Source organism: Scyliorhinus torazame, chromosome 11 (genome assembly GCF_047496885.1).
Source record: "Scyliorhinus torazame isolate Kashiwa2021f chromosome 11, sScyTor2.1, whole genome shotgun sequence".
NCBI classification, from domain to species: Eukaryota; Metazoa; Chordata; class Chondrichthyes; order Carcharhiniformes; family Scyliorhinidae; genus Scyliorhinus; species Scyliorhinus torazame.
Window position 1 is genome coordinate 249635594 of NC_092717.1, and position 12361 is coordinate 249647954.

A 12361-nucleotide genomic window follows, 5' to 3' on the forward strand; every position below is an offset into this window, starting at 1 on the left:
CTGGTATGGCAACTGCTTGGCCCAGGACCGCGAGAAACTTCAGAGAGTCGTGAACACCGCCCAGTTCATCACACAAACCTGCTTCCCATCCATTGACTCCATCTACACCTCCCGCTGCTGGGGAAAGCGGGCAGCATAATCAAAGATCCCTCCCACCCGTCTTACTCACTCTTCCAACTTCTTCCATCGGGCAGGAGATACAGAAGTCTGAGAACACGCACGAACAGACTCAAAAACAGCTTCTTCCCCACTGTCACCAGACTCCTAAATGACCTGCTTATGGACTGACCTCATTAACACTACACCCTGTATGCTTCATCGGATGCCGGTGTTATGTAGTTACATTGTGTACCTTGTGTTGCCCTATTATGTATTTTCTTTTGAAATGAAAATCGCTTATTGTCACAAGTAGGCTACAAATGAAGTTACTGTGAAAAGCCCCTAGTCGCCACATTCCGGCACCTGTTCGGGGAGGCTGGTACGGGAATCGAACCGTGCTGCTGGCCTGCCTTAAAAGCCAGCGATTTAGCCCAGTGTGCTAAACCAGCCCCATGTATTTCTTCCCATGTATTTAATGATCTGTTGAGCTGCTCGCAGAAAAATACTTTTCACTGTACCTCGGTACACGTGACAATAAACAAATCCAATCCAATCCAGGAATATCACTACACAATACTCCAAGGTAGAACACAGAACACTGCTCATAGCCAGAATGCTGAGCAGGTACAATATAGACGGTCATTCTCACTCTGAGGCAGTAGGTGCAAGCTACACATTCTCCTGGATTGTTAATTCAAAGGACCAACCCCTGAATTTGGGTGGCCTTACCTGATCGGAATTGGTGCACGAACCGGACTCATTTCTCAAAGGAATCAACGACTGACTCATGATGCTGGAAATAAGTCTTGCTAGAAGCCAATAAGCAACACTAATCTGCACCTTTGCACCAACAATGACGCACACAGGGAAGGTCGGGTATTCTACAATGACCTCAACGGAATCCTTAGGGAATTATTACACCAGGGCAAACACATCGTTCTTGATGCTTTCAATCCCATTGTGGGTATAGGCTGCAATCCACGCAGCCCAGCTCTGAAACACCACAGCATTGGTAGACTAAACGCTAATGGCCAGCGTTAGTGCAGTCAGTTTGACCTCACCTTCACAAACACAATCCTCCAAGCTGATTGTCTGAAAACATGGATTCACCCGAGATGGCACATGTTGGGACTAAATTATTGTACCACAGAGAGCCCACGAGGACATAGTCTACTTGCTGCCTTCGTGGTTCTGAATGCTGAGACGTATGAAAAGCATCGACTGCTGCAGTTCAGCAGCTCACCACGACCCTCTCCAGGACAATTAGAGATGGGCATTAAATACTGGCCAAGCAAGCAATTATAGAATTTACAGTGCAGGAGGCCATTCAGCCCATCGAGTCTGCACCGGCCCTTGGGAAGAGCACCCTACCCAAGTCCACACCTGCACCCTATCCCCGTAACCCCACCTAACCTTTTTGGACACTAAGGGCAATTTAGCATGGCCAATCCACCTAACCTGCACATCTTTGGACTGTGGGGGGAAACCAGAGCACCCGGAGGAAACCCACGCTGACATGGGGAGAACGTGCAGACTCCGCACAGTCACCCAAGCTGGGAATCGAATCTGGGACCCTGGATCTGTGAAGCAACTGTGCTAACCACTGAGCTACCGTGCTGCCCATATCCCATAAATTAATTTAAAGACACGTACAAATTATGAGGATTAGGCCGCTCAGCCCCTCGACCCTGCTCCGACATTCAATAAGACTATGGCCTCAACTTCCCATCCCACCCTCTCCTGAGATTCTTTGTTAGTCAAGAATCTATCAAACTCAGCCGTACAAATATTCACTGGCCCTGCGCCAATGCTCTCCAGGGAAGTCCCAAAGATACACGGCCCTCAGAGAAAACATTTCTCATCTCCCCCGAGCTCTGAAATTCCCTCCCCAAACCTGCCCATCTCTAACTTGTTCTCCTAGTTTAAGACACTCCTTATACCGATCTCTTTGACCCAGATTTTGGACAAAGAGATTGGGGCAGCAGTGGTTAGCACAGTTGCTTCACAGCTCCAGAGTCCCAGGTTCGATTTCCAGCTTGGGTCACTGTCTGTGCGGAGTCAGCATGTTCTCCCCATGTGCATGTGCGTGTGTGTGGGTTTCCTCCGGGAGCTCCGGTTTCCTCCATATTCCAAAGATGTGCGGGTTAGGTGGACTGGCCATGCTACATTGCCCTTAAGTCTCCAAAAAAGGTTAAGTGGGGTTACTGGGATAGGGTGGAGGTGTGGTCTTAGATAGGGTGCTGTTTCCAAGGGCTGGTGCACTCGATGGGCCGAATGGCCTCCTTCAGCACTGTAAATTCTATGATCTGCCCTGATGTAACCGTATATTTTGATATTATCGTAGCACACTTCATTCAACCTCATCTGTGTTTGTCATTGTTGATGTAAGATTTATTCACAGTACCATGGGAAGTGAGTTAGATTTTGTTTCTTAATGCGTCTGTGAAGGATCTCGGGCTACTTTTAATGTTAAAGGTGTTATAGAAATACAAGTTTGTAATTATTGTTTTAAAAAGTGGGGTTGGGCTGCAAGGGGGTACCAGGGAAATGAGTTTCAGACGACTATTTGCTTCAGCTGGTATTGGAAATGAGCGAAGGAGGTTTGGGAGCGAAGGTGGTTTTGGAACGAAGGAGGTTTGGGAGCGAAGGTCCGTGTCCCTCGATCCCATTCAGCAATCAAACACAAACAGCTCATAATGCCATGTCATTGTTCAAAGTGGCAGCTACAGTATTACAGTATTAATAACAGTTACAACATAAAGTTACAGCTTTTGAGACATGTCAGAGCCCTGGATAGGCCTAAATAATGTCCATTCTGACACAAGTGCAATATTTTGTCTGCAGGAAGCTGTGCTGCCACTCGGAGAGCAGTACGAGCTTCCCAAAGCGCTTCACTAAAGCTGAATTATTTCTAAGCGACTGTGAAGTGGGAACGCGTGGCAGACACGCACACCCTTTCAAAACAGCAATGAGATGAATGACCAGCTAAACTGGTGTTTGTTCAGGGATAGAAGTTCACAAAGGCACCAGATTCCCTGCACTTTTAAAGTGCCGTGGGATCTTGTACACCCACCCGAGAAGGCCAGACGGGGCCGCGGTTTAACATCTCCTCTGAGAGACAGCAGCTATGACAGTGCAGCACTCCCTCAGGACCGCACTGCGGCTGTCCGCCTCAAACCCACGACAGTGCAAGTCAGAGGAGAGAGTGCTGCCTGCTGAGTGGAGGCTGACATTTAAACTGGAATGTTGAACGGTAAGAAGGGTTGGAAAGTTCCAGCTTCTGCTCTCCCAGATTTGGGCTGCGTTTGGGGAATTTTGCGAATAATACTTGGGTGGAAACCATGGGAATCATTTGAAGTTATTAACAGCACATTGAAGTGCAAATAGCTGGAGGGAGAATCTCCCAATAATACATAACAGGCAGTATTAAACTAGTGACAACATTGGGAAGCAAGGTGCAAATCAAATCCAAGGCAGAAGCTAATTACCGATCATTACACAAAATAAGACAAATCCCATCCACCGTCTTCAGTCTTCCCCTCCCTTCAATCTTCTGTTTACCGTCTCCCATCCTTCCGCAACGGAACTCATGGCGATGGTTCAGCAGCTTACTCAGGCAGATGTTATTTATGTTGGCAGGGTATTTGCACGTTGAATAACTAACATGCTGTCCTTATTGAATATCTGTACACAAACAATCGCACGCACGTGTGTGCAGATGACTAAATATTACAGTATCCGGAATGGGAGCGATTCTCTGCTCTCTCACCCGAGAAGCCACTGGCAGTCACAATAACTCAGCCGACGCCCTGATTGAGGTTGGGCGCGACTGGGGATTGTGCCAGGAGTTGACCCTCGGCCCTTCCATAATGGGGGGGGGGGACATCAGTGGCAGAGGTCCTGGTGGCCAGCTCTCCATCAGAATGCAGCTCTCCTGGAACCTGAACCAATTACCAGAGGGAAGAAAAATAATCGGCACCAATTCTCAAAGTGGAACCATTAAAATGAGTCTCTCACGGCCATTGGGACCCACCCAAATGGTCCAGGACATCTATTCTGCAGGGGCTGGGGTGGTGCAGCCTGGTGCACCTCGAGAAACGGGTTCAAATCCAGTCCAGACAGTGGTGCCATGGACCAGCGTCAGGGTGGACATTCCTTCCCAGAATTCACTTACTGGCTGTAGATCGATCAGCGTCAGTCACCAACCAAAACAAAGTTAACTGGAAATCTCACAGGAAAGGCCAGAGGACAGAGTACACTGCGGAGGTCACACTACTTTCCTGCTCAGACAGAAACAGGAGCTTTCTGTTGGTCTGTCTGTGTAGTGAAATTCTACGTACCCCACAGGGAATACTCTGCACTGATATCGGTGCCTGATGCAGGAAAGCTGCTCCACTTGCTAGTGCTAATGTTCCTCAGCTCATTGACGGTTTTCCAAGCTGCTCTGTTCCTCTCCCACTCTACAAGGTTTGCTCGATTAGAAAGCCAGGAGGTGATCACAGCCAAGTCCTGCGGATATTGATTAGCCCTCAGCTGGATTATTACAGCCAGTCCCAGGCACCAGTTTTACGAAGGAAGTCAAGAACTTGGGGAGGATGTACAGATTTACCAGAATGGAGCCATAGACAAGGGGCTTCAGCAAAGAGGGGAGACTGGAGAAGCTGAGATCGTTCTCTTTACAGCAAAGAAGGTTAAGAGGAGATTTAACAAGGGTGTTCAAAACCACCAAGGGTTTGGAGAGAATAAAGAAGGACAACCTATTTCCCGCGGCAGGAGGAAACGCAGAGGACACAGATTGAACACAATTGGCGAAAGAATCAGGGGGGAAGATAGGAATTTATTTTAAACACAGCGAGTTGTTGTGATGGGGAAGACGTTGCCTGAAGGGGTGGAGGGAACTGGAGAAATACCCGAAAAGGAGAGATTTACAGGGCAGAGGGGGAAAGGGAGTGAGACCAATCGGTCTTTCCAGGAGCCAGAACGAGCGTGATGGGCCGAATGGACTTCTATGCTGCTTCAGTCTATGATCCCAATATTGACAGCTGAGCAATTCCCATCGGGATCACTGGATGGGGATTAATGACTGTCGCGCCGGTTACCGTTTCCCTGGTCAAACAAAGCAGCGAGCGAGTTATTAACACACCAAACCTCTGAATGCACCAAAGCTAGATTCATTTCAGAAATCCAATGGAAGTGAATACTGGAGAGGGGGAGATGTGGGATGGATAAAACTCCCGGGGTCTTTTCTGATTGTAGTTCAGAGTGTTTTCAGAATGAGTGACAGAGTCCGGACAGAGGGGTACATACAGGGTACGGGCGAGGAGTGGTTTGGATGGACTGAGTGACGTTTAGGGTGCTTTCTGAAATCTCTCACTGGCTTTAAAATATTTGCTGAACATTTTGCTCAAAATTCGGCCAATTTGCTGAAGAGGAATCAGCTTCTATTTACCATCAGTTTCTTTTCCAGAACTTCTCTCTCTTCACTGAAGCGAGGGATGGTAGCGCTGGAGAATGGACCACCCCGTGTCTAATTCACAATGAAAGCCCCGAATGCAGCACTCCATCAAACCCGGGGAAAGTTTACAAAATGAGAACTGGTGCCATGCCTGGGCTGTAAAAGTCTGCAGAGTGTGGGAGGAGGGAAGACCGAGAGAAGCAAGGATTGCTTCGCTGGATTGCAACTGCCCCTAATTCGGAATCGTTACACCGGCGGACATTTCCACCGCTCCACAGCTGACGGTTATTGTAACTCCATCTATCTGCCCCGGTTCCACCGAGCGTAATTCGCCCTGCCCAGGAAAATCTATTAATCTGGGGTTTGAAATGATCAATTGATCCCTAGCCTCACAGTTTTGTTTCTGTGGGTGGGGAAGCGTTCCAGATTGCCTAACCCTTCGTATGAAGGGGAACGGATTTGATTGGGGACTCATGACAGCATCGAACTGACTACGATCAGTTCCTGATATCACATAAAATACCGCGCACAGTTAAGTGCCACAACAACCCCCTCATTACAATGTCAAGTCTAAGTACTGTTGGCTTGTTCTTGCTCAAACATGGCTAAGGCCAGCTGGGAGCGCGATGCTAGTCCTTCCAGATTGCTGAGGACGCAGTGGTGGTACACCTCCTCACTCAGCCGGGGGTTGCATGTGCGGTGGGTGTACTTCTGCACCAGGGCTGGTTCCACCGGCCGGAAGACATGCAGGCCCGAGTATTTGATGAACACGTCGTACACCTCCATGCTCTCCAGCATCTCGTCGTTGTCCAGGATGTCGGTGGCCATCTTGGTCCTGGCCGCCATGTAGTCCGAGTTGAAGAAGCAGGCCTCACTGAAGACTCGCCGATCAAAATGGCCGTCCTTCAGGAAGTCGGCAGAAGAGGGGGTCTGCTGCTCCCGGTAGATAATGGCGGGGTTATACTCCTGGAAGTGCATGGGGAAGAAGACTTGCCAGTTGTTTATGGTGTTCATGCGGCAGCGGTTCAGAAATTCGCCATTGATCTCAGTCCAGACGCTGGCGATGAAAAACAAGGTGTCTACTGGGTGCTTTTTGGAAATGATGTCCATGATCTTAATCTGGGAAGGAACGTCCGTCTTGACGCTGATCCACGGGATTTTGACATCAGAGTATCGCTTCTCAATCTCGGTGATGGCAGACTTGACCCCCGCAAATATATCGTTCTGGCTCACACGCTGCGCGTCAAAGGGGTCGTAGATGAAGAGGAATGTCAGTAGCATGTTGTCATGTACGTCCAGGGCATTCATAGAGTAGGCCTCCAGGAAATTGGCCACATAGGCCTCCTCGTGCACGGTCAGGGGCAGGATCACCTGAACCCGGGTAGCCTCAGTCACATAGGGCATGGGAATGATCTCGACGGTGCTGAGTGGCCGCAGCAGGCTGACCCGCTTCACAATGGCCCGGCTGTAGCCCTTCTGGGTGTGGGCCTCCAGCATGAGGTCCAGCGTGTACTCCATCCCACGGGTGGGGTCAAAGCGGCGGTAGCCATTGAGAAGCTGCCTCTTGCGGAAGCGCAGCGCGGGCTGGTATTTCTCATTCAGCTGCTGCACTGCCGTCTCTATGATGTCACTGATGTCGGCCTTGTTGATGCCGCGGAGTTCACACTTTGGGGCTCCTTCCACACACGAGTAAATCTGCCCTTCCGTGAAATAATCCCAGTTTATAACCTCAAAGCGGGTTTTGGGTTTGAACGGAGGGTTGATGCCAATTGGCCAGGAAGCTCCTGCTTCCCCCTCTGGTGTCAGCTTGCTCAGGTTCTTTATTTCCACCTACAACACACACAAAGAAAAAGTGATTAGCGCTCGGGAATTTCAATTCTTGAGAAACCCAAGTGGGCGACGATGAAGGGCGTCAGTGAGGTTGTGGAAAGCAGGAGGACGGAAGAGCGAAGGTTCACTGACACAAGCCCAGGGCGTTGGTTTTGTATTTTTACCTTCTTCCTATGATCTGGATGATCATAGAATCCCTACAGTAAGGAGGAGGCATTTGGCCCATCACGTTTCCACCCACCCTCTGAAAGAGCATCCTACCCAGACCCACCCCCCCCCCCCCGCCCTATTCCGGTAACGGTAGGGCTAGTTTAGCTCAGTGGGTGAGCTGAGTTGGTTTGTGATGCAGAACAAGGCCAGCAGCGCAGGTTCAATTCCCATACCAGCTTACCCGAACAGGCGCCGGAATGTGGCGACTAGGGGCTTTTCACAGTAACTGCATACTTGTGACAATAAATGGTTTTCTTATTTTCTAACCCCACCTAACCGCTTGGACACTAAGGGCAATTTAACACGGCAATCCACCAAACCTGCGCATCTTTGGACTGTGGGAGGAAACCGGAGCACCCGGAGGAAACCCACGCACACACGGGGAGAACATGCAGACTCCGCACTGACAGTGACCCAAGCGGGAATTGAATCCGGGACCCTGGCGCTGTGATGCAGCAGTGCTAGCCACTGTGCCACCGTGCCATGGGATGATTCACAAGCTGATTAATAAATTGACAATATTGTGTTTTTATTCTCTTTGTATCTCCGAGAGCAGTATGAAGTGACGGAAGCTGAGAGGATAGGGTTTGAATGGAATAGACCGGGGGAAATATCAGGCCAGAGCGCACAGATTCAAGGCCATTGGTGGAAATAGGAGAGACAAGGAGAATGTTTTTCTTTCATACAGCGAGTTGCTGTAACTAGCGCTGCCTGAAAGGCCGGTGGAAGCAGATTCAACAAGAACTTTCAAAAGGAATTGGGTGAATACTTGAAAAGATTAAATGTACAGGTAACGGAGAAAGGACAGGGCAACAGGACGAATTGGACTGACAGAATGAGGCAGTGGATGGAGGCACTTGCAGAACTGTACCCCAGGAATGAGACCCAGGAGAGAAGAGGATAAATAATGACCCGTGGATTTTGTGGTAAAGTAGATGGAATCAAAGGGCTCAAATTCTCAAAATAAAAGTTTAAAACTCCTGGAATTTTGTGCGATAAAAACAGAATCGTATTTATTTACAGCCTCTTGCGAGCTGGCAGCCTCGGAGAATGAGCCAAGCCATCTCCAAGCCAACCTTACCTGCAGCTTTCTTATTTCCCTGTATGTCCTCTCCAGCTCAATCTCACTGAAGCGACGGTGAAGGCGGTACATTAGCATGGGGTCAGACACCAGGTGAACTGCAGCGGCCCTTTTGAACTCTCCACTGTCTTCTTTATCTGGGTCTGTGTTCTTGCCCAGCTGGAAGGAGTGGTAATGTACATCCTGGAACAACAAGCATGTTCAGACATCAGTGTAAAGGGAAGAGAACATTTCAGGCACCCAGTGTCAGCAACAAGCGGTCCCACACAGAGTGAAGCTCACTCTACACTTTCAGTTTCGCACTACTCTGCACTTAATGCACCAGCGAGACAATCTTCCATTTAGACATGGGGTGGTGCAGAAATTGAATACCGCTGAAAGAAACCAGGCATGCCGTCGAGGATTCCGGATGGCAATATCTCCCATTCCCCACCAGCAATGCAGCCTAGTTAGAGAACCAATACCTGGGGCCAAATGAGAAGCGGCTTTACCCACTGAGCCCGTGACCCACATTGCAAACGCAGTCACAGCGGGGCAGAAAGAACTTCCATTGTCCCTCTGGCTTGGGTGTGAACAGTGCTCCCAAAAGTACAGACCCGGTGTTTGACCCAATGCAACATAGGCCAATAATACTAATCTGGGAGCCTTCAGGTTACCGAGAATCAACTTTTCTCCAAACACAACAACTTTTCAAATGAAGATTCCAATCTCGAATACCAAACTGAACCGATGACAGTCTAGTACCAGCGGAACCAAAGGGTTGAAAGAAGGCCTATTCCAGATGTCCAACACACTCTTGATGAAAACAAATTATTCAGTTCCCCACTAGATTTAGCAATTATTTTAAATCTTCGCCGCTGGTTATAGAACATAGAACATTACAGTGCAGTACAGGCCCTTTGGCCCTCGATGTTGCGCCGACCTGTGAAACCACTCTAAAACCCATCTACACTATTCCCTTATCGTCCATATGTCTATTTAATGACCATTTGAATGTCCTTAGTGTTGGCGAGTCCACTACTGTTGCAGGCAGGGCATTCCACGCCCTTACTACTCTCTGAGTAAAGAACCTACCTCTGACATCTGTCTTATATCTATCTCCCCTCAATTTAAAGGTATGTCCCCTCATGCTAGACATCACTGTCCGAGGAAAAAGGCTCTCACTGTCCACCCTATCCAATCCTCTGATCATCTTGTATGCCTCAATTAAGTCACCTCTAAACCTTCTTCTCTCTAACAAAAACAGCCTCAAGTCCCTCAACCTTTCCTCATAAGATCTTCCCTCCATACCAGGCAACATTCTGGTAAATCTCCTCTGCACCCTTTCCAATGCTTCCACATCCTTCCTATAATGCGGCGACCAGAATTGCATGCAATACTCCAAATGCGGCCGCACCAGAGTGTTGTATAGCTGCAACATGACCTCATGGCTCCTAAACTCAATCCCTCTACCAATAAAAGCTAACACACCGTACGCCTTCTTAACAACCCTCTCAGCCTGGGTGGCAACTTTCAGGGATCTATGTACATGGACACCGAGATCTCTCTGCTCATCCACACTGCCAAGAATCTTACCATTAGCCCAGTACTCCGTTTTCCTGTTATTCCTTCCAAAATGAATCACCTCACACTTTTCTGCATTAAACTCCATTTGCCACCTCTCAGCCCAGTGCTGCAGCTTATCTATATTCCTCTGTAACTTGTAACATCCTTATTGGTTATTGACCCCTTTGCCAAGGAAATTTGCTCCTTCAAATCCACTCTAATATGTCTCCTATCCATTTTTATTCCACTCTGAGCTAGACATCGGGGCCTCATTAATCCTGTTCCAACTATCACAGATAAGATCATCTCTGATCACTTCTTTGTATCGCTTTCCAACCCAGACTTCCAAACAAAATGTCTACTATTGGAAGTGATTGTGATTGGGCAGCACTTGCTGAAAGATACTGAGTGCGCTAACACCTACAGTAACAAATCTAATTTCAGATAATTACTTGAGCTCATATCATGGCCCATTTACACTTGTTAGAAGCGCCGCACATTCATATGCAGAAACCTATTCTCTGCAAACAAAAGGAACATGTTCAATCCTATTGCCAACATCCTTTTGCTCTCCAAACTCCATCAGCAAGTTGTCATCTTCCAAATTCAAGCCCATCTTTCCCACAATTCCATATTTCAATCCCCCCAGTCAGATTTCCGTCCTGCCTCAGTCCTGAATCAGCCCTTATGAAAGTCACAGGGAACATCAGTGGCTAGATGGGTTGAACTTCCGTCACTCGGTTCTAGTCTAAAACCTTTCACCCAGCGAGTGGTTGGGGTCTGGAATGCACGGCCTGGAAGTGTGGTGGGTTCCATCGAGGCATTCAAGAGGGCATTAGATGATTAAGGGGAGGCGCGGTAGCACAGTGGTGAGCACTGTTGCTTCACAGCTCCAGGGTCCCAAGTTCGATTCCCAGGTTGGGTCACTGTCTGTGCGGAGTCTGCACATCCTCCCTGTGTCTGCGTGGGTTTCCTCCGGGTGCTCCGGTTTCCTCCCACAAGTCCCGAAAGACGTGCTTGTTAGGTGAATTGGACATTCTGAATTCTCCCTCAGTGTACCCGAACAGACGCCGGGATGTGGAGACATGGGGATTTTCACAGTAACTTCATTGCAGTGTTTTCTTTTATAAATTTGGAGAGTCCAATTCAATTTTTCCAATCAATGGGCAATTTAGCGTGGCCAATCCACCTACCCTGCACATCTTTGGGTTGTGGAGGCGAAACCCACGCAAACACGGGGAGAATGTGCAAACTCCACGTGGACAGTGACCCAGAGCCGGGATCGAACCCGGGTCCTCGGCGCCGTGAGGCAGCCGTGCTAACCACTGTGCCACCGTGCTGCCCCTTTCATTGCAGTGTTAATGTAAGCCTACGTGTGACACTAATGAAGGTTCTGATTACTGGGAGGTAATCCATGTGGGGGGTACGGTTTAATCAATGTGGGGGGGTACAGTTTAATCAATGTGGGGGGGTACGGTTTAATCAATGTGGGGGGGTACGGTTTAATCAATGTGGGGGGTACGGTTTAATCAATGTGGGGGGTACGGTTTAATCAATGTGGGGGGTACAGTTTAATCAATGTGGGGGGTACGGTTTAATCAATGTGGGGGGGTACGGTTTAATCAGTGGGGGGGGTACGGTTTAATCAATGTGGGGGGGTACGGTTTAATCAATGTGGGGGGTACGGTTTAATCAATGTGGGGGGTACGGTTTAATCAATGTGGGGGGTACGGTTTAATCAATGTGGGGGGGGTACGGTTTAATCAATGTGGGGGGGTACAGTTTAATCAATGTGGGGGGTACGGTTTAATCAATGTGGGGGGGGTACAGTTTAATCAATGTGGGGGGGGTACGGTTTAATCAATGTGGGGGGTACAGTTTAATCAATGTGGGGGGTACGGTTTAATCAATGTGGGGGGGTACGGTTTAATCAGTGGGGGGGGTACGGTTTAATCAATGTGGGGGGGTACGGTTTAATCAATGTGGGGGGTACGGTTTAATCAATGTGGGGGGTACGGTTTAATCAATGTGGGGGGTACGGTTTAATCAATGTGGGGGGGGTACGGTTTAATCAATGTGGGGGGGGGTATGGTTTAATCAATGTGGGGGGTACGGTTTAATCAATGTGGGGGGGTACGGTT

The 12361-nt window shown here is 48.8% G+C and overlaps 1 protein-coding gene across 1 annotated transcript in view; it reads right to left on the reverse strand.

The window, feature by feature from the left end:
• Window positions 1-2793: 2793 nt before the first annotated feature.
• LOC140385915 (chondroitin sulfate glucuronyltransferase-like) overlaps window positions 2794-12361 on the reverse strand; it is a 46262-nt gene continuing 36694 nt past the window's right edge. Inside the window, exons 3-4 of the mRNA XM_072468559.1 lie at window positions 8676-8858; window positions 2794-7384 (exon numbers count right to left, since the gene is read on the reverse strand). Of these exons, the coding sequence (XP_072324660.1) occupies window positions 6125-7384; window positions 8676-8858 (1443 nt within the window). The 3' untranslated portion in view covers window positions 2794-6124. The remainder of the gene's footprint in view (window positions 7385-8675; window positions 8859-12361) is intronic.